The sequence below is a fragment of the Diaporthe citri genome (genome assembly GCF_014595645.1).
Source record: "Diaporthe citri strain NFHF-8-4 chromosome Unknown scaffold_5, whole genome shotgun sequence".
Lineage (NCBI taxonomy): Eukaryota > Fungi > Ascomycota > Sordariomycetes > Diaporthales > Diaporthaceae > Diaporthe > Diaporthe citri.
The window spans coordinates 3639156-3662142 of record NW_025064850.1 but is presented as its reverse complement, the minus strand read 5'-3'; the positions used below and the strand labels follow the sequence as shown (position 1 = coordinate 3662142).

General features: G+C 57.2%; 5 protein-coding genes across 5 annotated transcripts; 2 read left to right on the top strand and 3 right to left on the bottom strand.

The window, feature by feature from the left end:
- Positions 1-39: 39 nt before the first annotated feature.
- INS49_011621 (uncharacterized protein) lies at positions 40-1524 on the bottom strand (the record flags this gene model as incomplete). Its single annotated transcript, XM_043172334.1, has 1 exon — positions 40-1524. One exon carries the CDS (start codon positions 1522-1524, stop codon positions 40-42), a length of 1485 nt encoding a protein of 494 aa, XP_043024079.1.
- A 3148-nt stretch (positions 1525-4672) lies between these two features.
- INS49_011620 (uncharacterized protein) lies at positions 4673-9655 on the bottom strand (the record flags this gene model as incomplete). Its single annotated transcript, XM_043172333.1, has 2 exons — positions 4673-8830; positions 8900-9655. The coding sequence occupies 2 exons, from the start codon at positions 9653-9655 to the stop codon at positions 4673-4675; spliced, it is 4914 nt and encodes a 1637-aa protein (XP_043024078.1).
- Positions 9656-13626: 3971 nt separating this feature from the next.
- On the top strand, positions 13627-14871 carry INS49_011619 (uncharacterized protein; the record flags this gene model as incomplete). Its single annotated transcript, XM_043172332.1, has 2 exons — positions 13627-13691; positions 13752-14871. 2 exons carry the CDS (start codon positions 13627-13629, stop codon positions 14869-14871), a joined length of 1185 nt encoding a protein of 394 aa, XP_043024077.1.
- A 2426-nt stretch (positions 14872-17297) lies between these two features.
- On the bottom strand, positions 17298-18717 carry INS49_011618 (uncharacterized protein; the record flags this gene model as incomplete). Its single annotated transcript, XM_043172331.1, has 3 exons — positions 17298-17576; positions 17645-17751; positions 17808-18717. The coding sequence occupies 3 exons, from the start codon at positions 18715-18717 to the stop codon at positions 17298-17300; spliced, it is 1296 nt and encodes a 431-aa protein (XP_043024076.1).
- A 2472-nt stretch (positions 18718-21189) lies between these two features.
- On the top strand, positions 21190-22320 carry INS49_011617 (uncharacterized protein; the record flags this gene model as incomplete). The annotated part of the gene is made up of 1 exon (XM_043172330.1): positions 21190-22320. One exon carries the CDS (start codon positions 21190-21192, stop codon positions 22318-22320), a length of 1131 nt encoding a protein of 376 aa, XP_043024075.1.
- Positions 22321-22987: the final 667 nt, after the last annotated feature.

Here is a 22987-nt window from a genome sequence, read left to right as displayed (position 1 = left end):
TTTGAATACGAATCGTTTCATCATTATTGAGTGGCACCGTTAGTGCTCCTGGACAATGGCACTGCCATCGACAGGCTGATTAGGATGCTGTCCATGCCCAATCCCCAGGACCTTCTGGAGGCTCCTCCTGAGGGCTTTGCCCGTTGCCGACCCGCCGCTCCCTTCCTCGGCCAGACTCTCCCTTCTCCCCTTCTCGCCACCATGCCCATGCCCGCCTAATAAGGAGAAGCTCAGCTTCCGCCCGGACGCGCCAGAACCATTGATGGCAGCAAACCCGGCCGGGCTCGGCGGCACGGCTGTCGCGGTCGTTGCTGACTTCCTTCTCTTGACTGCAACCAGGGCGGCGGGCTCGGGGCCCGTGACCCGGGGTGGCCACTCACCGTCGCGCTTCCACCCTGCCACGCACGCACGCACCATGTCTCCTAGATTTATGGGACAGGACGGCTGCAGGCTGTGCACCACAACCTTTTCATAGATTGAGCCGTACAGAGCCGGGGTTATGCTGGCGCGCATCGGATTTGCGGGCGGCAGGAGGGGCGGGGCGATTGGGAGCAGCGTCTCGACAGGCAATTGCTCGGGTTGCAATGGCTCATTGTGGAGGTGATCGCTGCGCGATGTCTTTGGTGACAGGTTGTCGTTGGGCGTGGAGTTGCCGCTGCCTCCGCTGCCAGGATGTGCCTGGGCGGTGTCTGGGTGTGAGTTTGTCGTCGTGATTGGCGTCGTGATTGGCGTCAGGGGCGAAGTCACAGAGGCCGGCAAAGCGGCTGTCTGGCCGGCATTGGACGACGTGTTGGTATGCGTCCGCCAGAAAAGGCCTTTCCTAGGCGAGGACGGCGACACTGGAGACGGCGGCTTCGGGCGGGCTCGAGCCACCTTCGCCTGGGTCCAGGCGTTCCTCCTGGCCTCGAAGCATGCGAGGCCATCATTCCATGCTGCCTCCTTCCGAATCTCTCTGCGCCTGCGGGTTTTGCCGGCGATGTTGGACGCATTAACGGCTTGGCCGATTGAATCCGGGGTATCAAACTTGAAGGGTGACGAAGAGCTATGGGGCAACTCATCTTCAGAGAGCTCCGACGCCCATTCCAACCTCGGTCGCCAGTGGATGGGGTCTTCTATTATGGTGCTGTAGATAGAATCTGTGTCGGAATCTGTGTCCTCGGCCGAGTCCCTGTCAGTATCCTGGCCATACTCTGCCTGGCCGTCAGGGTCAGGGCCATCTGAAGCGACCTCGAGGAAGCCTTCGAGGTCCTCAACCGCTGGTGCGTCCTCGGTGGCTCCCGGCTGTTGTGGCTCGTCCTCGGCGGGTGAGGAGCCCGCGTGCTCCGCCGGTGGCCAAGTGAAAGACCAGTCGTTGCGGACCTTGGACTGCAGGTGCTTCTTGACGGCTTCCTTCTGCTTGGTCTTATCCTTGCTGGTCAAGTCGGGGTCATAGTCCGCAGAAAGCACGGAGAGTTGGGTGTTATGCGAGTGACGTAATCGGGCTAAGGGCGACTTGGGCGACTTGTACAAGTCTGTGAAGATCATGTTGTAGTGCTTGTCCTTGGTGTCTCCTTGTGCATTCGGAGACGCCTGAGCCGGTCCTCGAGGCCGGAGCTGAGCAGGAAGATGTGACCGGGTCTGGGACTGGGAGTGAGACTGGGAGTGAGGCGGAGAGTGAGACCCAGGCTGAGGCTGATAGAAGGTGCGGTTGCCGGCTGGGGCGTCTGGGACAGTTGGGGAGGAGAGACCCCCGGGCAAATGTCTGCGGTTGAGGTTGGAGCTATAGGCCGCAGGCGAGGCAGGCCTGGCGGTCCTGGCAGTCCTTGCAGGGCGATGCTCACCCGATGCTGCAGATCCGGGCTGGATAGAGGATGGTGCGGGGAGCGGGGAGGCAAGGATGGCACCGGGGATGGGTCTCTGTGCGCCCCAGGCCGTCCAGAGTTTTTAACGACAGCGGTCGCAGTGGGTGTGGAGAGCGGCTGCGGGTGCAGGCTCAGCTTCTGCCGCTGCTGCTTCTGCCGCTGCAGGTGTGGTGCAAAGCCTGCGATTCTTGTCTGAGCTGATGCGACGGCAGGGAAATTGCAGTGTTGTGATGGGTATGTGCTGTAGATTATGTCCGTATGTGTGCATGTGTGGGTGTGTGTGCGTGTGTGGGTGTGCGAGCGAGCGAGTGTCGGCGCGTGTGATTATGTACACAGACCATGTGTTCTGCGTAACTGTACGTAGCAAGGCAGGGGAGGAGAGTGCGAGGGGTGCTCGTGACAATGCAGGTCGCCTGGCTGCAGGCCGGGGAAGGAGGCGGAGGGAAGGGGGAAAAGTGGTATGATGGGAACGGAGTACCCGCTGAAGCATCTTCAGGTGGTGCTATCTCCCCCAAGAATGAGAGGTCTGGACTCTGAGTCTGAGTCTGGGCTTCTGCGCAGATGCAGCAGGGGCTGCCCTCAACATGAACCACACTAGCAGCTCATGCTCGCCTCACGCGACACAGGCACACAGGATAGAGTGCCCAGGCTGGCTGACAGGCAATCCAGGTGGTCTATATACCGCCTGCGTATATACCTAGGATGTAGTCCACGTACCCCCGTATATTGTCCCGACCTACCGACCTAGTGGGCAGTCTAGGTAGATGTGTTGGGCGCAGGGAGGGAGGGACAACGGCACCACCCGAGGGTGAGGGCGCGGAGAAACATGGATCTTCGCCAGGGCACAGGGGACTATGCAGGAGGGATGCCCGGGTGGTGGCTTTGGTGATCAGATGCCAGGATGCAAAGCTTGGAAGGTGAAGCATAATCGGGAATATGCAAAGGCAAAAAAACAAAGTGGGCTGGGCTGGGCTGGGCCGGGCTGCGAGGCATACAAGCACACAAGACGGGTACAACTTGTACGGACAGCACTGTACCGTACTGTACAAGTACTCGTGTCATCCCCCCGCAGGAGACTTGGGGCGAGGTGCGACTCGGTGCGAGGACGCACAGGTCCAAGTGCAACCCTGGGAGGCAAGACAGTACAGGACAAGCTCCAAGACATGACCAGACTCGTGGCCGGTTGGCAGACTGCCGGGCGGGCAACCGCCGAAGAGCTTAATATGGAGTCTCTCGGGGAAGCAACGGTCTGGCCTGTGGGGTGCTGATGGCGATAGATAATAAAGGATGCATTGATGAAGGTGGATTTCCAGAGGCAACACGAGGACGAAACACCTGACAGCTTGGACGTGAGAGAGCAATGCGGACATACCTCCCTGATGAGCCTGGCCACAGTCCTCATCTTCAAGCCTCCCGTCCTTCTCTCCTCCATCCATTCTTGCCTCGATTCCCATCGTTAGCGTCACTGCCGCCGGCGCTGTTGCCGCTCCCTACAGATTCTTTTGGTGGCGGTGAGGGCAACTGAGCCATTCCGATAAAGCACAGGAAGGAGCGTCTACGGTGCTGAGAGCACTCCGGAAAGAGGCACGGCAGGCTGGACAGAGTCGTGTGTGCAGCAGAGACAGAAGACGCCTTGCACGTGTGAAGATTCTGACCGTTGAGGGTCCTCCATGATTCAGTTCAGTCCAATCCCGTTCCGTTCCGCCCGAGTCCAACATTGCTGAGGCTCGCTCACATGTTGGAAGCAACGGCCTGGTCTAATCCCTTTTCGGATCCGCGGCTCGAGCTTTGCAGAGGGCAGGACCACCTACGCAGCAGCTGGCAACTGCCTCGAGAACACCAATAATGTCACATCGCAAGCATCCAATACAGCGAAATTTTCACTCCGTGTGCAGAATATACATCTCGTCCATTCAGGGCACCTGCATTGTCTTGAGGGAACAATATGGCCGTCCGCTCTCTGCCCACAGCCTGCGTACCCTCTGCTCGCTCGCCATCACGACCATAAACAATAAATCCTGACAGTTCTTATATATCTACAGTATTTAAGCCCTCCCTCACTTCCTGTCCCGTGGTTGTGCGGCATCACTCCCTGCTGTTCTTCGGCCGTGATCACCATCAGTCAGAGTGCCCGTATGGCTCTTGGCCCCCCCCCCTCGCTTGGCCTCTCGTGGACAATTTGGATCTCTGGGGAAAAACAACTATTGGAAATATCACGTCTGGAAGATGGCCGAAATCAGCGAGCTTCATGTGTTAGTCCAGCACCTTCTTGCCATCCTGGAGTACTCCCGATCGGCGTCACGTCAGCAATCACAGTCCCAGAATCACATGGTCACAAGCGGAACGAGGCAGATTTTCTAATGATACTCCATTTTTTTGTGATTGTTTTCTGTTTTCTGTTTCCAGGATGACACTCGATTCATTGTTCCGGTTCCTGCCCTTTACAAGGTGCAAAACCTCGTCATGGTCATCGTCAAAGTCGTCTCGATCTCTCCAGGGAGACAACATACCATGAAACTGATCAAGCCTGATCTCCATCCATCACCCCGTTCAGGCAGCCTTCATCAGCTCGATCCTGCCTTTTGTCTCCAACTCAAGACATAAGCAGAAGAACTTGTCCAAACACCTCGCGACCTGCCTTTTGTCTCCGAATTGAGACGAGCAGAACAGCCTTCGCCAACTCCCTCAACGTTTGTCAAAGACTCAAACCCCTAGAGCCATCCATCACTCTGCCAAAGACCCAACACCGTGGCTCCAGAAGCCTCGGGCAGCTGTTATGGCATGTGCCATGTCAAATTCACTCAAGACTCGCCCCTGTTCTGTACTGGAACTCAACCACTGAAGTCGGGCATGCCCTCCTGAGCCATGTAGGCTCCGTTGACGCCCCCATCGAAGCCACCAAACATGCCCTGAACGTTCATCCCCTCGATGCCCTGGTTGAAGTTCATGGGCGCCGGGTATCCGTTCTGAGGGAAGGGCCCGGCCGCCGGGTATCCAACGGCTGGAGACGCCTGCCGGTGGCTCTCTTGCATGTTCGTCGGGTAAGGTGCAATGCCATTCGATGGCATGCCCTGGTTGGACATCATTCGTGGCATAGCCATGGGAGTCTGGGACACTTGAGAAGCGAACATTTCCTGGAGCTCGGACCGCATCCACTGCCGAAACTGCTGCTGGAAGTTTGGTTCGCCGCTGGTCATGTCACTGCTCTGTTGCTGCCAATTACCCTGCTGCGGGTGCTGGAAACCCGGATGGATTGGTTGCTGCATTGGCTGCTGCATTGGCTGCTGGAAACCCAGATGGAAATGCTGCTGCATTGGCTGCTGCATTGGCTGCTGCATTGGCTGCTGCATTGGCTGCTGCATTGGCTGCTGCGCTCGCTGCTGCATTGGTTGCTGGGGCGCCTGTTGTGGCACCTGCTGGAAGTCCTGCTGCTGTGGTTCCTGGAAGCCCTGCTGGATGGAAGGGTCGGGCATCATCTGGGGCGACACTTCGGGATACTGCTGACCCTGTTGTTGTTCCTGATGAGCTAAGATGCTTCGCTGTTGCTGAACCTCGCGCAATTTCTCTGTCAACCATGCTTCTTTGTTGTTCAAGTCATCCTGGTCCGGTACCTCGCAAGGCTGCTGCTGCTGCACATGGTTGGTGAAACCATTCTGTTGGCCTACGGTATGCTGAGAACCTGACTGTTGCGGAACCTGTTGGGAAGACTGCTGGCCCATCTGCTGAGACCGGCCGTTCTGCGTGTGAGGTGCCGCCGAATGCATTTGGGTGCCGTTGCCATTCATCTGGACATTGGGCGAAGAGCCTGTGGCGCCACCGTGGCCCATCGGGGTGCTCGCACGAGACTGCATCTGTACGCCATTGGCATCAACTGGGTTGCGCGGCGGGGCCGGGGCAATAGGCCGATAGGTTTTGGGTGCGGCGCGAGTGGCCTCCTTGGTCTTCCGCGCCTTGCGGGGAGCGGGAGTCTTCTTGGGCGCAGGAGCCTTCCGCTTCTTGCCCTTACCGCCCTGGGTGTGCTCCTCGACCCATTCCTTGGCATCCAGACTCCGATCGGGCGAAGGTCCGTAGTACTGTGCGGGCTGGCTCTCCTCCGACGTGCCTTGCTGCTGTCCCTGGGACACGTCGGTCGTGTCCGCGGCCGCCGGTGCGTTCTTCTTGCGGCGCTTGTTGCCTCCCTTGCTGGGCTCGGCACAGGGAGAATTGGGATTCTTGAGCTGGCGTTTGCGGGGGCTGGCCAACTCGCTGTCGTCCTTGTGAGGGCGTCCGACATGGCGCTTTCCTGTCGCGCCTTGTGAAGCTGGCTCCTGCTGAGTGGGCGGTGCGGCATTGGAAGGACCTGCAACTGGGCCTGGGGCGGCCGGGGGAGGTCCATGGACGTTGCCAGCGGCCTGGGCGTTTGGGAACAACTGCTGGTTGAGAGTGTTGTGTGCGTTGCGCACAGAGCTGAGCGAACCTGGAACAGGTCCAGTGCTTTTTTTGCCACGAGCTTTCTTGCTGCCCTTAGCATCGTCCGTGGGATTGGTCTCGCGGTCGTACTTGTCAGTGGTAACGGAATGCTCCATGACACGAATCTCCTGGTTCGAAGGCGACCTGGGAGGGTCGCCACCATCTGAAAAGGCCTGTCCAGACCAGTCACTGCTCCAGGTGCCAATGTCTCCATCAGAACCGTTCTGCACGGGCGTCGTTGGCTCAGCGTTGTTGGTGAGAGACACCGGTCCTTGCGCGAAGGTGGCTTCGTCAACGGGCGGTGGAGTGGGGATCTTGGGCACCCTCTTCGTCACCTCGTCCTCCTCCTCGGCAGCTTCAGAACCATTGGCAACAGAATCTCCACCCGCTGTGGCGGACACCGGCGCACCGGCGGCGACGATTTCCGCGGGAGCGGCGAGAGCGGCCTGCTGCACGCCAGAAGGAGGAGCCGTGGCGGAAGAAGCTGAATCGTCTCCAGTCAGGTCGACGATGCCAGCGGGCGCCTGGGCAACAAGGCAAAGAAAGGCGTACACTCCATTGTCGATGGGTGTGACCACCATATTGGGCGGGATCTCGGGGTATTCCTCCTTAAACTCAACAATGTAATGTTGGTTAGTTCGAGCGCACGCTTCGTATCTCAACAGCTCCAACTCCCTAAACTCGTCGGTTCCGGTGCCGAAAAGTTCCAGCTGCAAATCCGAGCATACTTGTACGCCGTTGGGCCAGAAACGGCGAAGCTCACCGCGAGTCCACTCACGCACAGCATCTAGACCCGTCATATACGGGCGCATTTCGTGCCAGCCCGGGAGGGACCCTTGCGACATGAAAGGCGCTTCCGTTCCTTCACCGCTGGTAGCCTCGCTCTGGTCGGTTGTTGGCTGGCCCTCTTGAGGGCCAAGGGCAGCCTGCTCGACGGGCGCCACATCTGGGGCTGAGTGGTTCTCCGGCGCAGGCTGTTCGATAATCTGGAGCTCTGCTCCGAGTTCCTGGTCGAATGGTGTGCCGAGCTGCTGCGTGGGCTGTGCTTCGGAGACTGGATTGAGCTGTGTCTCGGGGCCATGGTCGGGCTGCGCGATGGGTTCAGAGTTTGTCAAGTCCCTGGAATCGCACACGTCACTGCCAGTGTTGGTGCTGGATTGCGGCTCATCTGCGTTCTGGTTGGAGCTGGCAGCGGTCTCAAAATCGACATCCTCAAACTCGATGCCTAGAGAGTCATCATCATCGTCATCAACGTAGCCCTCGCCGCCATGCTGCTCCTCGGAAACCTGCGGGTTGGCGGGAGGAGCGTCGGCGGTCGTGTTGTTCTCAGACATAAGGGGCTCCTCGACAGCCTGGCCAGTCATCTCGGCAGACTCGGGCTGGCAGTCTTCGTTAGCATCGCCGAAGAGAGAGTCGCAGTCGCTGTTCTCGATGACTTGCTCCTCGAATGAAGACTGCTGGGTGTTGGGGAGAACATGGGGAGCGTCCTCGAGGATCTGAGGCTCCTCAACTGCCTTGCAAGAAACGGGAGCGGCATCGACCTCATCGTCGTCGTTGTCGCTGAAAAGAGAGCTCTTGTCGTTGTTGATATCCTCACCAGGTTCGAACTGACTCTGGGTAGGCACTGGCTCATTCGGCGCGGAAACCTGCAACTGCTCCTGCAGATGCGCCACCTCAGCGGCATCTAGCGGGGTGCTGGCAGTGTCGTTGGTTGGAACAGTCCAGAGGCTGTCCACGAAGGCATCGAGACCGGGGAGATCAGCCTCATATCTCTGGCTGGAAGTGGTGACCTCGAATGCGGTCTCAAAGTGGCTCTCGTGGTCGTCCAATCTGAATGAACCCATGTAGTCGACATCCGCCTCGGGAACGCCATAGTTGCCCTTCGGGTTGCTGTTGTCATTGAAGGAGCCGATAGAAGCGAAGTCCGTGAAAGAAGCTTGTGTGGCCAGCAGCTCTTGCTGCTCCAAAGTCTCTGGCTGCTGGGCAGGCTCTGGCTGCTGAACGGTCTCTGGCTTCTGAACAGGCTCTGGTTCCAGGCGCGGAAGAGGTTGGCGGTACTCGGGCTGGACCCAGCCTGCCTTGAACTCCCAGACTTTGATGGGGCAGTCATCCTGGTTGACTTCTGCAAGTCGTTGCTGGCGCTTGTGGTTGAGATCATCAATCTGCCTCATCACACGGTCCTTCTCGTACGGGTCCATCTGGTTGCAACGAATCCAGAGCTCCCGAATCTTCTCATTGTGCAGGACGACATAGTTCCAGGCGATGTCCTCGGGGCGCAAGGTCCTAGTGCCGAGGCGGGACAGCTGTTGTCGAATCGTCATCTTGCTCTCCTTGAGTTTCTTGAACTGGCGCAGGCGCATTGCGTTGCCGGTGAATCTGTACAAGGCGCGCGTCGCTTGGACGACTTTCGAAGACTCCTCCTCGATCCTCTCCAAGGCAAGAGCCTCGTCAATCGGAATGATCAGCTCCGGCTCGTCGTCAGTCTCCCATTCTTCAATCTCACCACCTGCCTGGCCAGATGTGTCGTCCTCATTGCCATCCTAAGGCATCTCGGAGTCTCCATCGCAGGCCTGGTCGTCGCACCGCTGGTTCGCAGCATTGAATGCGACCATGCTGCCGTCCTTCATGCGGACGCCCTTGCCACCCTTGGGGAGTCTGGAAGGACGCTTTTTGGAGCACTGCGCCTTGTTCTTGAGGCGAAGTCTCTTCTGTCGGAAGGCGTACTTCTCGTACTCATAGTGCTCACCATCGTCCTCGGAGTAATAGGCGCGATCCTCAGCAGAGACCGAGTTCTCGCTGTCTTTGGTGAGGGAAACTGAGTGTCCGCGGACGTCTCTATTGAACAGCTTCGGGGCAGAGGAGGCGACAAGGGCCTCGCAGTCCGACTTAGCGGCGCTGTCCTCGTCCAGACCGCCGCTGGCATTGGTCATGTCGTCGTCAGACGAGAAGAGGTCGTCAATGGAGGCGGAGGCATCATCGTTCTGCTCGGTTGACTGCATGATGCCGTCGCACTCAAAGTCAGCCGCGCCGTCGTAGGCAGAGGTGACGCTGGTGTTAGCCGAGACGGATTCATCGATGGAGCTGGAGGCGTCGTCATTCTCGATTGACAACATGGTGGTATCGTCCTCCATGCTGATGTCGCCATCGGGGTCGGCAGTCTCAACATTGCCGTTGGCGTCGTAGAAAGTCAGGTCCATCTCGCGATCAGTATCGGGGACCTTGTCGTTGATGTTGGTATCGGCAACGGCGGCCTTGGCGCTCTCAAGAATGAGCTTGGTGGCGCCAGCGACGGGCTTGAGTTTGATGCCAGTAGTATTGGCGCGGCCAGCCTTGGCCTGGTTGTTCTTGGAAATGTGGTCCGACATCTTGGTCGAACTCGTTGGTTTGTCTGATTGGAAGGATTATTTGGATGGATCGCATTCCAATCTGGTGTGGAAGAAAGCCTTGCGCCTGAAGGTACCTTTCTTCGTTCTCTTTTAGTGAGAAGTGTGGCGTCTCGTCGTTACTGTCGTGAGAAGGGTGGTACAGGTTTCGGAGGATACCTTGCCGCCGTCTTCAAGATGGAGGACAAGGCAAGGAGATCGAGGTGGGTATGAGTATCGTCACGGTCGTCAATTGAGTCTTTGCCGAGTCGTGGCGGTATGGTACAAGCCGTCAAGTCGTCTTGTGCTTGATGCTTGCTCTGAGGAGAAGATGTCAGCTAAAGTTTCTGGACAAGCTTGGGTCCGGCTTCAAAGTTGAGGCAGATGTGGAAGAATTGATCGCGAGCAGCGCAAAAAAAGAGGTGAGGAAAGTGTGCCTCATCGCCGTTCTCGGGCTCAAGGAGTTCAGTGTGAAAATGGTCGTCGTCAAATCGCTCGAGCAGGGGGGAAAGTGTGCTTTGCTGGAGGGAATTTTCGAACCAGGATGGGACAAGGGACAAGTCTTCTCGCCAATTCCCCACTGGAAGAGCGCAAAACCCGGATTGACCGTCTCGAGAGCGCCAATTGAGCAGAAAGCAGTAGAAATGTGTCGTTGTAGTGAAAGCTACCCACCACAAGTGTGGAAAAAATGGGGAGTCTTGCCACCGTTTTCCCACTGGGGATGCGTCCGACCCGATTGAATGCCGAGGAAAGGCCAATTGGGGGAAAGGCAGGGGAAAAGTGTAGATGGCGAGGAGATGGAAGTGGAAGTGCTTTTGCAACGGGAAGGACACCCACCAGATTTGCGGCTGAAAGGCAAGTCTCGTCGTGGTTTTCCCACTCCAGGGCTGGGAGCACGCAAGATCCAGACGAGCCACCACAATAGGTCTGTTTGACTGGTGATGTGATAGACGAAGAGTGTCAGGGGGAACAGGGGAGTGGAATGGTTTTGCAAGGGGAAAACGAGTGCGCCAGCTGCGATTGCTGCGATGGTGAAGGAGAACTTGCCGTTCCAAAGCTGGGCGGGCGTTGGTGAGGTGTGAGGGTGTGGGATGTGTCTTTACCTCGCTGATTCGTGTCAGAAGCTGCCTTTGCAGTCCTGGCGATCCGTTGTACAAGTGTACTGGTTGTCGATGAGGAGCGTCAAAATCGCTGAAGCTCTGGTGGTGAGGTGTCGGGTGCCAGAAGCTGACTTGCAGCCCTGGCGGTTGAGCGTACGAATGGCACAAGTTGAGAAAGAGCGTCGAAGTGCTGAAGCTCTCGAATTGAGGTCAGAAACGAGTATCTCGCCGTTCTGACGATGTCACTGTGCAAGTGTACGAAGTGAGGGTGATGAGAAGAGTTTGCAGTTGCTGCAGAGGTCGAGGGGAAGGTCGGTCCGGAGGAAAGTCGACGAAGTCAATTGAATAATGGCAAGTCGAAAAAAAGTCAGTCGAAGGTACAGTCAATGGCTTCATTCCTATTCAAAAAATAAAAAAAAAAAAAAAAAAAAAAAAAAAAATTAGGTGGCTGGTGCTGGAAGTTGAGATGAAAACTTGAAGTCGAGTGGTGAAAGGGCACGCATGGGAGGTTGAGCTCACGATATACTTGCACAGCCTGAATTAGGTGGGCTTCATATTGAGCACTAACACCGAGGTATGAGCAGTCCTTCCCACCCCTGCAACACTCGTTTGCCTTGAGTTTTCGTCACCGCGAGATCTTGCGCCGGCTTAAAGGCTGTCCCCTTGCGTAAATGGAACTTTGTGAGGGCAAGGCACCACGTGATCCCTCTCAAGATATCCTGATATCCTCACTTTGGACCTGGGGGAATGGAGATATGCACCCTCGCCCCTTTCCCTTCTATCGCCGCGTGTGGAGACGAAGCCAAGGGCGTACAGGTGGAAAGCACCCTCTTGCGAAGACTATCTGGGTAGGGGTAATAGGCCCAGACCCAAGGGAAACCTTGGAAGTTCCTATTTCGCGGACCACAAGGTTGGCACTGCAATCTCGGTGGAACCACCTGACTTCTTTACTTGGCAAAAGTATCACTATGCATGTTACATAAGGGTCCTCCTGCCCGGCGCACCAGGACCGGCTGACAAGTTTCGAGCCCGGGTTGCATCCGCTGAAGCAGCGCAAACGGGCCAAACGACAACCAGAAGATAGAGCATGGGATGGCTAGATCTGAAGACCATTTCCACAGTACAGCCTGTCTTCGGAGATCAGCCTGCTTGGACCACATGCTGGGACACTTGAGCCCCAAATTCTGTTCCAAATGAACTTGTGTGCAGAAGGCGCACTAGCACCGGCCTCACTTATGCCTGGGCATCAAATTGATGTCTCCTGGCTGCTCGAGCCATGATCAAGCTCGTGAAAGGGCATGGAGTGTGGTTTCTTGTTCCCTCCCGCGTGATACTTTGAGTTGCTCCAAGAGCTGGTGGAGCTACTGAGGTATTGCTGTTCGAACTGGACATCCCAGGCCATTGTGCTGCTTCTTGCAACGTGCTCTGGCTTCTTGGCGCTACTCCTGGCCCCGTAAAGAGTTGAAGAATATCAGAGGCAATGTACGATGGGTCATGTGTAGTATTGACTGGTCTCAACGGGGGGGGGGGGCGTTTGCCGAACAGGGCGAGGGTGTTTATGCGAAAGACAGGTGGAGGATGGGTGGTCAGGCACAATCCTGACTTCCCGCGACGAGCTTAAGAGTCTTGTGTGTCAAATCGACTGCCATTCCGAGGAAGGAGACCAACTGAATACATCTCCAAGGAGGGGTTTGTGAGGGTCTGGAGGTTGCAGCAAGTCGTATCGTTTCTGGACAAGCTGTTGCTCATCTATTAACAGCTGCTTGAAAGTACTGGGTCGCCAGCCCAAGGAACTGAACTTCGTCTGGTTCAACAAGCTATTGGAACTGCTGAGCTGTCTTTCGATGTGACAAGACTTGGCTGCTCAGAATGTCGGCCACAGGACGTACATGAGCACTGGTTACCTAGGTATGCACCCCCCATGAAGTCCAGGACCAGCGAAATTCCCTTGCGGCTTGCTATGTTTGACTGAAGCTCAAGCTGGACAAGTGGCCCAAGCTGATTCTCTTCCTACACAACTACCATGTTCAGCTTTCCTGTCTGCGGAGACATCTGGGCATGAAGGATGGGCAAACAATCTGGGCTCTCCTACCATTACGGATAGCCAGGTCAGGAATGGGATGGGGGCCGCAACTAGCTGGATCATGGGTCCGTCTTAGTTGAGTCTCCACGAGTCGTCCCAAGATGCCGATCAACGACAGATGACCACTTTTTGCAGCTCTGCTTGATTTGGGCGGCGCTGCCTACCTAGGTAGTTCAGCATGCATTTCTTCTGTGGATGATCCAGTTGAAGTTTGATTTGTCGTCTGGTAGCAAGGACGGAAATTGGTCCATGTTTTGTGGAAACCGGAAAGAGTCCAAGTGCCACATTGCAGGATCCAGGACCAGAGTAATGAAATAGTCGGCAGCCATCTGTCCGAGCATGACCATCGCGCGCCGAGACCCCACAAGCCCAAGAGGCCTATAAAAGTCCTCAGTCATCCCCGGCACGAGCAAACGCGCCAATCGTGCGATCCGGCCCTGAGTGCTGGGCCGGTCGGCTAAACTTGAAGCGGTCTCTGCAGAGAGGCATCGTGACCGGCTAGTCCGCCTCCCCCGGTCCTCCCAAGTCCTCCCACAGCAGGTCCTCACCGGAGTCCCCGACCCATGTCGCTGGCAAGAGTTCTCTCCCAGCTCTAAGACGAGTGGGACGGTGGCGCTCGTTCGACGCGGTGGAAATGAGTTGGCGTCGGCCTGGGCTTCCGAGGCAGCTGGACCTCATTGCTGCCGACTGGCTACCTGGCTACTTAAGGGCGGTGATGTCGCCAATGTGACCGTGTCGCCCCCCGAGGATGTGGCCAAGCCTCTCGATTTCCCAAGCCGACGAGTGCCAGGATGAAGCTCTCATCATGTTGCGCGGCCGCGCTGGCGGCCCTGACGGCGTCCGCCAGGAAGACAAAGTGAGCGCGCCCAAACACCCACGGCCCTCGCGTCCCCTCTCACTGACCCAGACACAACAGCTCATCGTCCCCACATGACTTCTTCTACAAGGGCCACGACCTGTCGTCCCTTGGCACGATGGAGGCCTCGGACAACTTCTACGTCGATACGGCCCGGGGCAACCTAACCCGCCCGGCCGACGACATCCTGGCGGACGGCGGCATGAACGGCGTGAGGCTGCGGCTCTGGGTCGACCCGGAGGGCGGTACCAACGGTTTCGAGTACACGCTTGCCCTCGCGCAGCGCCTCCAGGCAAAAGGCCAGCGGCTCTACCTCGACTTCCACTTTACCGACAGCTGGGCGGATCCACAGGAGCAGCCCGTTCCCGCGGCGTGGCCCACGCCGGACCAAGGTGTTGACGCCCTGGCCGAGACGCTGAGATCCTACGTGAACGACACCCTGGTGGCGTTTTCCGAGGCCGGCGTCCACTTGGACATCGTCGCGCTCGGGAACGAGGTGCGCCACGGCATCCTGTGGCCCCTAGGCTACGTTGACGTCGACACGGACGACGCCGACCTCGCCGCCAACTTCACCAACCTCGCGACGCTGTACACGGCGGCGCGCCAAGGGGTAGACGACGCGGTCGCGGCGGGGGGGCACGGGAGGAGGAAAGGCCACGCCCGCCGCCCGCAGATCATGATCCACGTCGACAACGGGTGGAACCTGACGCTGCAGCAGCGGTGGTACGGAGCCCTCGAGGCCAACGGCGTGCCCAGGAGCGCCTGGGATTTGTTCGGCGTCAGTTTCTACCCCTTCTACGGCACTTCCGCCACCCTCGCCAACCTGCGCGACACGCTCGGCTGGCTGGCGGGCGAGTACGGCAGGCAGGTGCACGTCGCCGAGACGGACTACCCTGCCATCTGCAACGGCCAGTACAACCCGATCCCGGAGCCGTCCGAGCCCGAGGTCCCGTACAACGTCGACGGCCAGATCGAGTGGATGCACGAGGTCGTCAGCGTGGTGAGGGACGTGCCGGACGGCCTGGGCCGCGGCGTGTGGTACTGGGAGCCGGCGTGGCTGAATAACACGTCGCTTGGGAGCGCGTGCGAGGACGCCATCTTGTTCCGGCCGGACTATAGCGGGTGGCCAAAGACGGTTGGGTACTCGCGGCCGTCTACAGATTTTTATTTGGGTGTGTAGAGAATGTAAGGTCATGTTGTTAGGCCAGCTCCAGAATAATGACGCGTGTACGTGGTACCTTGCCTGGTCATCCCATGCCATCCCCCATAGTGCGCGCCATAAACAAGTAGTCTAACATTGTAAATTTTCTGCCCCTGGGCTCGCAACACACCCTAAGCAATGATACTTTGCGCCCCACCGGTTCCTGAAAGCCACTTGATCCGTGTGTTGTACGTGTGTGCAGCACCCTTGTGGCACCATCCACCAGAGTCGGGCTCGGCGGTGGCATCTTTGGTATGGCACGTGAATCTTTCTTCTTTTGTTTCTTTTCTCTCTCTGCGGCTGTGCCTCCGAAATGGATCGTGTAGTGGAAGAACAACTGTCTTGTCTAATAGAGAGAGAGAGAGGTGTCTGGATGGATATTGGTTGCCTCGTAAGGCTTGTTGACTTTCTTTCCTTCTCTCTCTCCCGGCTGGAGTGAGTGGATGATGTTCCCAAGAATTGTTCTTCCAATCATTACAAGTAGTTTCACCCTCGTAGCTCGAGCTCATCGTCGACAGCAGCCTACAGCAACCAGTGCATCTTATACCGCGGCCTCCTTGAGAGGGAACGTCGCGACGTCACTTTCCCATCAACGACTTGTAATTCCCATGCGAGCCCCACCCCACCACGAACACCACCACGAACACCATGCCTGCATGCGCGGCACAGACTGTCAAGGCAATTCCGGTAGACCTGCATTCTACAGCCTTTGAATCACGAAAATGACGTCTCATGCACGCGAACATGTCGAGCACGATGTTTTCCCCGCAGGGATCAGCGGCCGTCTTCGACGCCTCGCGCTCATCCATCATGGGGACAAGCTTCACAATACAGGGGGCTGGTCAAGCGCATTTCCCGGAACAAGGGAGGAGCATTAGCCCCGGTTTAATAAGTTATATGAGCAGTCAGTGTTTGAAGTACCTAGTCCGACTGGCAACGACTTAACCGACGGCGGCTGCCAGGTTGAGACCCAGCATGGGAGTGGCTGGTGCAGATCTTTTGGCTGAAGCATTATTTCTCACTTTTTTTTTGAGCCCTGATTATTCGTGGATTGGAATCATGTCTGCCTTCGACTGATCTCCCTCCTTCTCGCGCTTCCATGAAGCAGATCATCTCCTCCGGAAACCAAGCTGTTGAATTATTTACACCACAAGAGGACAAGGCTGGGGGTCAATGTGCCGATGCCAACAAACTTGAGTTCCTCTGAGAAAATCCTCGGCACCGTCATTGGAAATATCAGACCAGATTCTGCACCAGTACTGGCAGACCCACTGACACAGGGCGCATACATCGGCCTGGGCCTGGGAATAGTGTTCATGCCCAGCATCGCTTCGTATCATTGAATAACTGCTCAAGCTTGAACGTCCTTCTAGCCCTTCAATGCGGCTCGGGACTTCCTTAAGCTACCAAGTATTCAGCCCTCCTTTCGCTAATCATAATGCTCTCGTGAACCTGTTCCTAAGGTCGCATGCCTCTACTGCTAGATCTGGGCCGGAAATCAAGTCAAGCGCCTTCAAGGAGGAACTGTAGCTGTTCTTTTACCGTGGGTTATTTTTCTACCTCCTGGCCCTCGTAAGTTTTTGTCAGGTTTGGGAGGACAGCAGGCTACCAAGGTAAATTGGGCCTCTGCATACTTGTTCCAGCCGGACAATGTATAAAGGGTGGCTGGAGATGGTGATTTACTCACGGACGTCTGTGATTTTATGCTTGGACGTATAGAGGACGTGGAAGAGAGCAGCAAGTACTTTAGTAGCATATATCGCCTTCAGGTATACCATGCCTAGTTGTGATACTCGGATATTATTCCATGACCTCAGCCAAGTGAAATCTCCTAACCTAAATTATTGGACAGACCAGGAGAGTTGCTTCGTCTTTCTTTGGTAGTAATTGTTGTCTTCAGAGGAGGGGGGCGGTGAGGCCTTGTCACGCTTTCCAAAGAATTTCCACAATACTGACTAATTCTGAATCCATTGGGTTTGCCGTCAACCCACGCTATTATCAAACGCATGCAATAGCGACTAGGTCACTTTGTGGCACTGCTACCTGCTTGCCAGAGACCTAAGCAAGTTCCATAGGTACACCAGCCCAAACCTCTGCGTATTATGCTTCTAAAATACCTGTAGCGCAACATGCGTCTCCTGTGCAGAATTATCTGGTGCCCTCCATTATGTGCTCAAAACAACCGATGACGCTCGTGGGCAACCTCAGTGTCCCATTTTGCGTAAGGACTTGGGCATGACATGATTTTGTGCGACCCTACTTGCAAATGCGACCAGAGAATTGCGAAGTCTCGTCTCGGCAACTTCGCTGACGGCGTTCGCAATAGGCTCCCAGCCACAGTTAGATCATTCCTTTGGCGCCCTCGCCCTGCTCCCGCCTTCCTGGGACTCGTCTTCTGGCCCCTCCTACGAGACCTCCTCGACCATCTTTCTCGGACCGGCCAAGCCAGTAGGGCCAGCGCCACCAGGACGGACGCCGTTCACAAACAGACGGCCGGCAGGGCCATCCAGCATCTCCTCTGGCACAGATACACGCTCGCCGTCCTTGGTGCTGACCCAGCGGATGAAGATGGGGTTGGGTCTCCTCGACTCGCCCTCACCAAGGAGGTCCTCAGCGAGCACCTGGCCACCCTTGCGGTTGGTCTTGCTGGCTTGCTTCTTGAGGAGCTTGTTGATCGTTTCTTGCTATAGACGAGCATTGTGTCAGTGGGTCTTGCTGCAATTGCGTGAGCAGTTGCTTGGGTTCAGCATACCTTGACTTCCTCATTGCGCTTCTCGCTGAGATTGCGCCGCCTTCGTGCCATCTCGGCCCGGCGCATGGCCTTTTCCTCCACCGTGAAGACCTTCTTTGCTTGAACCTCTGCAAATGCACTGTGATCAGTAGAGCACTTCCGAGATGTTGGAAAGAACACGTACCGTTCGACAGAGCTTGGTAGTGGCTCTCGTCGAGATCCTCGAACCGCGCCCTTTGACGCACCGTCATGCGCGTCTTGTTAGGTGCGGCACTCTCGTCGTCACTGTCCATCTCCTCTACCTCCTGACCGGCCTCAGCACTCGGCTCCGGCTCGCCCTCGGCGTCTTGGTCCTCTTCGATCTCTTCGCCCTCGGCGTCCATATCTTCGTCGTCTTCCTCTCCTTCGGCATCCTCTTCTCCCTCCAGCTCCTCGTCACTCTCCAACTCGCTGAGCTCGTCATCGTCCGAGTCATTGAGCGCGGAGGCCTGTGCGCTGGCCTTCTTGGGGGTGACGTCCTTGGTCCTCTTGCTCTCGGGCGACCTCTTGCTAGGCTTTTGGATCTTGATGATAGGTGCCGGGGCTGGTGTGGCCATGTCGACATCTTCCTCGCCTTCTGCGTCCTCGTCCTCTTCGCCCTCTGCGTCGAGGTCCATTTCCTCCTCGATTTCCTCACCCTCGGCATCCTCGTCGACGTCGTTCATTTCCTCGTCCTCATCGTCGTCGTCTGCCACTACAGCAGGCGCGCCGACCTGGATCTCGTCCTCGCCCTCCTCTTCGTCCTCCTCCTCGTCGCTCTCGGACTCGACGACGTAGCTCTTCTTTCCGCCCCGAGTAGACCGCTTAGGAGTAGAGTCGTTGTTGACCGAGATGCTGGAGCCTTGCTTGCTGCTCGTTGCCTGGCGTAGCTTACTGGAAGGCAGCTTGACAGTCAAGTAGGTGTGGTCCTTACCCCCCTGTGATCCTCTTGAGACAGAGGCGAGACCGTCACCGGACCGCCTTGAGCGAGATGAGGACATATTGTCTCTGTCGGCCATGTCAGTGATTGCGACGGATGCCTTCTGGGCGGCCGAACGGCGCGGCCTGGAAGCCATGATGGTGGCACGCTGGTGATGACAAGCAAATGAAGGGGTGTGTCTTGATGTGTAGGGGCTGCTGCCAATTGGGTTGGGGCAAGGTGGCAAGCCTTGTTGATGAAATGTGATGATGGGTTGATGAGAAATGATGGGATGTCGTTGAGAGGGAGGCAATAAAGAAGGGTTGGCGTTGGATTGATTGGATCGGTAAGCAGTGGGGGCCCAGGCTGATTGACGAGCGGGCTGGCCGGTTGTGTTTGAGGTTCAATTAAGCTCCGGTCCGAGGTGCTTGCTGTCATGTGCGACCCAACGCAGGTGAGACGCAGTGACACAGAACTGTAGATGCCGAACACAACCTGCGGGAGGGATTGTGGGATAGCAAGGAGGCCAAGCCCACCCTATCAAGGGAGGCTCCGAGATGCCACGCCAACAGCCACTTGCTCGCGCTAGAAGCCTTCCGACCCCCGCGGTCTGTCACCACCCTGAAGGAGTGAACGCGGAGGCGGTCGAGATCAGGCGAAGGCCCATGCAGCCGGCCGCGATGGTGCAGGGAGAAGGGTAGGTGAATTATCACTGGTGGATGAGGCGCCCAGCTGACGCTGACTAGCCTTGCGCGACTATGTTTTGCTGGAGTCTTGATGACTTGCAGGATCGGCTGGGCCAATTTCCACGTGGAGGCACGATGAGAACTCGCCACGGTGACGAGGACCTTGTTGATGATGGTTGGATCAGGTCGTCTCAATTAGACATGACGGAGCCCGAGCAGCCAACACCAAATTCCTGCGCTCCCCCGTGCCCCTTGACCGCAACCACAAGCGCTCCGAAATGAATTGCACTGCACTGCACTGCACTGCACTGCACTACACTACACTGCGGCGCGATGCGAAGCGGTGCGAAGTGATGCAACGCACCCGCAATTGCCAGCGACTAGCAGCCGGTGCTTCTCGCCGGGCTCGTCCCAGCCAGATAGCGCCAACCTTGAGCCCAGCCTTACTCTCCTTTGGGGAGGTGAAGCCGTCCCCAATCAAGCGGTTGCTTGTGCTTTGTGCACTGATTGTGGCCCCCTGCCGCAACAGCAGTATGATCGACCCACTTGGTGGCGACAGTGTCACTTGGATGTCAATTGGGCAGAAGAGAAGCAGGAACCGCAATTTCGGTCGAGATGAGTGGCAGATGTGCGCGCCCAGGTACGACGCTGTGCCGTACTCGCCGCGCCCGACCGCCGTGTTGCATCGATCTCCAAAACAATCAAGTGCGGGCAAGGCTCACTCCGAGAGAGAGAGAGAGAGACAGAGAGAGACAGAGAGACGCCAGCAGGCATGTGATGTGGTCTTGTACAAGGACGTTATGATGGAACGAGAGCACACAACACACAATGACAGCAAGGAAACGCCTCTTGACTTACAGTTGCTGTGCGAGGTGCGCGTGGTCTGATATCTATGATATGGTATAATACACTCAGCTGTGCCTGAACTCGGTGAGACGCGAAGATCTCTGCTGCCGATGGATTGTGGCTGGCTGGCCAAGCCCCTGTTTGTCACCTGGGACGCAGGGCGAGAAGGCAGCGGCGGATAAAGATCGATCTATCGCTTTGTGTCTTGTCAGACATTCATTCCCATTCCTGCCCTTTCTCATGCCGGGCCAGCGTCCCACCTCTGGCAAACACAAGCAACAAGGCTGGCTGGCTGGCTACTTACTGCTTGGTGTCCCGCTCACTCTCTCTTTCAAAGGCACCCACTGGCTGTGCCGGATGATTGTACTGCACGGTACTTTACGTCGAGCGGGCCTGTGTCACCAACAGGTCAAGGTCCGTCAGGCCCTTCTTCTTGGCTGTCGGCCTATTGTGGAGATGATTCCTTAACAAGCAGATCCGGCGGTGGGCATGCGAATTCTGAGTCGGGCCTACAACGATAAATGAGGTCGCTTTACCGAGTGAGGGCCGGGGGTCTTGACAAAGGCTGAGATTTCGGAGGGTCGAGCAGACGGGCCACTCGGATAAGCACAGTCTGAATTGAGAGAGACGGTCATATATTGATAACAAGGACCTCCAATGCTCTTTGCAACCAGGCCCAGCTGAATGTAAATGCGTGGTGGCTGTTGAATGTCGACCAGAGGAAGAGGTTTGGACTGCCAGTACTGCCTGCGTTTTCAGGCCAGTCCAGATGCGCACCCTGGCGCAGGTCCTCACTTCCTTCCCAGCGGCCAGAAGCAGGCAAGCCGGCGCGCAGGGGCGTGGCAGACAAACGGTCTGTGCGCACCACCACCGGCCAACCCAGCCCAGCGGGCGCCGAGCCGAGGTCCATTGTGCTGCCACAGCCGGACTCGGATGACCTCGATTCGCTCCTCTGGTCGAGCTCCAACATGTCGCTGCCTCTACACTATGTCCAATCCCTCCCGAAGATACACCACTGCTGATAGCCAAGTTTGAATTTCACTCCAGACCAAAACCTATTCCCGGCAATCTCAGGCATATCGCCACCCGGCCAGACCATGGGAGAGCAGGACGAGGAGGAAGGAGGCTCAATACCTTCATGGCAGCATGCAGCCTCCACAACCGGCGACTCGGGTGCCACCACATTGGAGCAAGCCAGAAAATTCCTCCAAGATGAATCAGTCAGGGAATCAAGCAGGGAAAAGAAGGTGGAATTTCTCAAGTCCAAGGGCTTAGGCGAAGCCGATATCAACACCTTGCTGGACGAGACAGACCTCGGCGCAGCAGCAACAACCACAACAACGACCACTACTACTACAGGCACACAACACGCGCCCAATGTAGAACCTCGAACCGAACCAGCCTATGAAGGTGTCAGGGCGCTCTCAAACCCAGACATCAAGACAGACCAGCCTCCGATAATCACCTACCCGGAGTTCCTCACGAAGCCTGCCAAACCCCCTCCTCTGATCACCGCCTCCGGCCTCCTCAATTCCCTCGGCATAGTCGCCGGCCTCTCCACCTTCGTCTACGGCGCCACAAAGTACCTCGTCAGCCCCATGGTGGACTCTCTCACCGATTCTCGCGTCGAGTTCCACGAGAATGCAAACAAGAACCTGTCGCAGCTCGTCGAGAAGCTGGAGCACGCCGTGTCCGAGATCCCCGAGTCGTACCACACCGCAGGGAAGAGGGCGGCCCTCGCAGGGAGCACACACGCCGCCGCCGCCGAGTACACAGACGCAGCGGACGACGACGCCAGCAGCTACGACGACCCGACCGAGCTCTTCCACCGGGACGTGGGCGTGCAGACCTCGCCGCCCCCGACGCCGGGCGGGCTGTCCTATCCCACCACGGGCGGCACCGCCGCGTCTGCCAAGCACAGCCCCGCGGTCGCGACGCAGCAGCAGGCCGACAAGATGGGCCGGCTCATCACGTCCATCCGCGACCTCAGTGCCGACCTCGCCTCACAGGCCGACGGCTTCGGCGAGGCCAAGAGCGCCCTGGACGACTTCGGCCGCGACCTGCACGCCCTGACGTACCCGCCCGAGTCCTTCGGCGTCGGCAGCGGCTACTTGTACGGCGCGGCGCGGAACGAGCCCGAAGACGAGATCAAGAAGGTCAAGAACAACATCAGGAGCGTCAAGGGGGTCCTGCTCAGCACGAGGAGCTTCGCGGCCCCGACGAGGTAAGCTGGAGTTCGCCGCTGCAGGAGGAGCTCGAAACTAGGCGCCGAAGATCTTGGGAAGCGGGCGGGCTGTCACTTTGCGAGTCCTCCCAAGAGGCCGAAATCTGCCTGTCAGGGACGCAGCACAGGAGGCGAGGAGAGAGGTACACCTTCGGCGGAAGGCGATCAGAGTGCAGCACATATGCAGCAAGCCACGAAGCGGCTGACGATTATATATGAGTGATGAGAATGCTGTACCTAATGATACCCTTTCACTTGCACCTTAGCTCTCGCCTACGAGTGGATTGGGCACACATATCCTGTCACGCATGAACCGCGTCCACACATTGTCTTGCAGCAGTAGAAGGACTGGAGTCGGCCGTCAACCGCAACTTTGTACACCTGATGACTATCTAGCGAAAAGGTAGGCAGACACACCACTTCAATGCCATGACCACCCGAGGGGGTGGGGGCGTCACCATCTTCTTCTTTTCCTTTCCACCTTTCCGTCCTGATCCGACAGTCGTACAAATTCGTTCTCGATAAAGACAAGAGCCACATGTTCCTGTTTTCCTCATCCAACATGAGAAAATGGCTGATTGCCTCAGCGTCCATATCCCGTCAAATGAAACAGATCGCAAAGCCCTCAACGCCTGGTCATGACGCGATAATAGTCAATCGACTGCCCACAA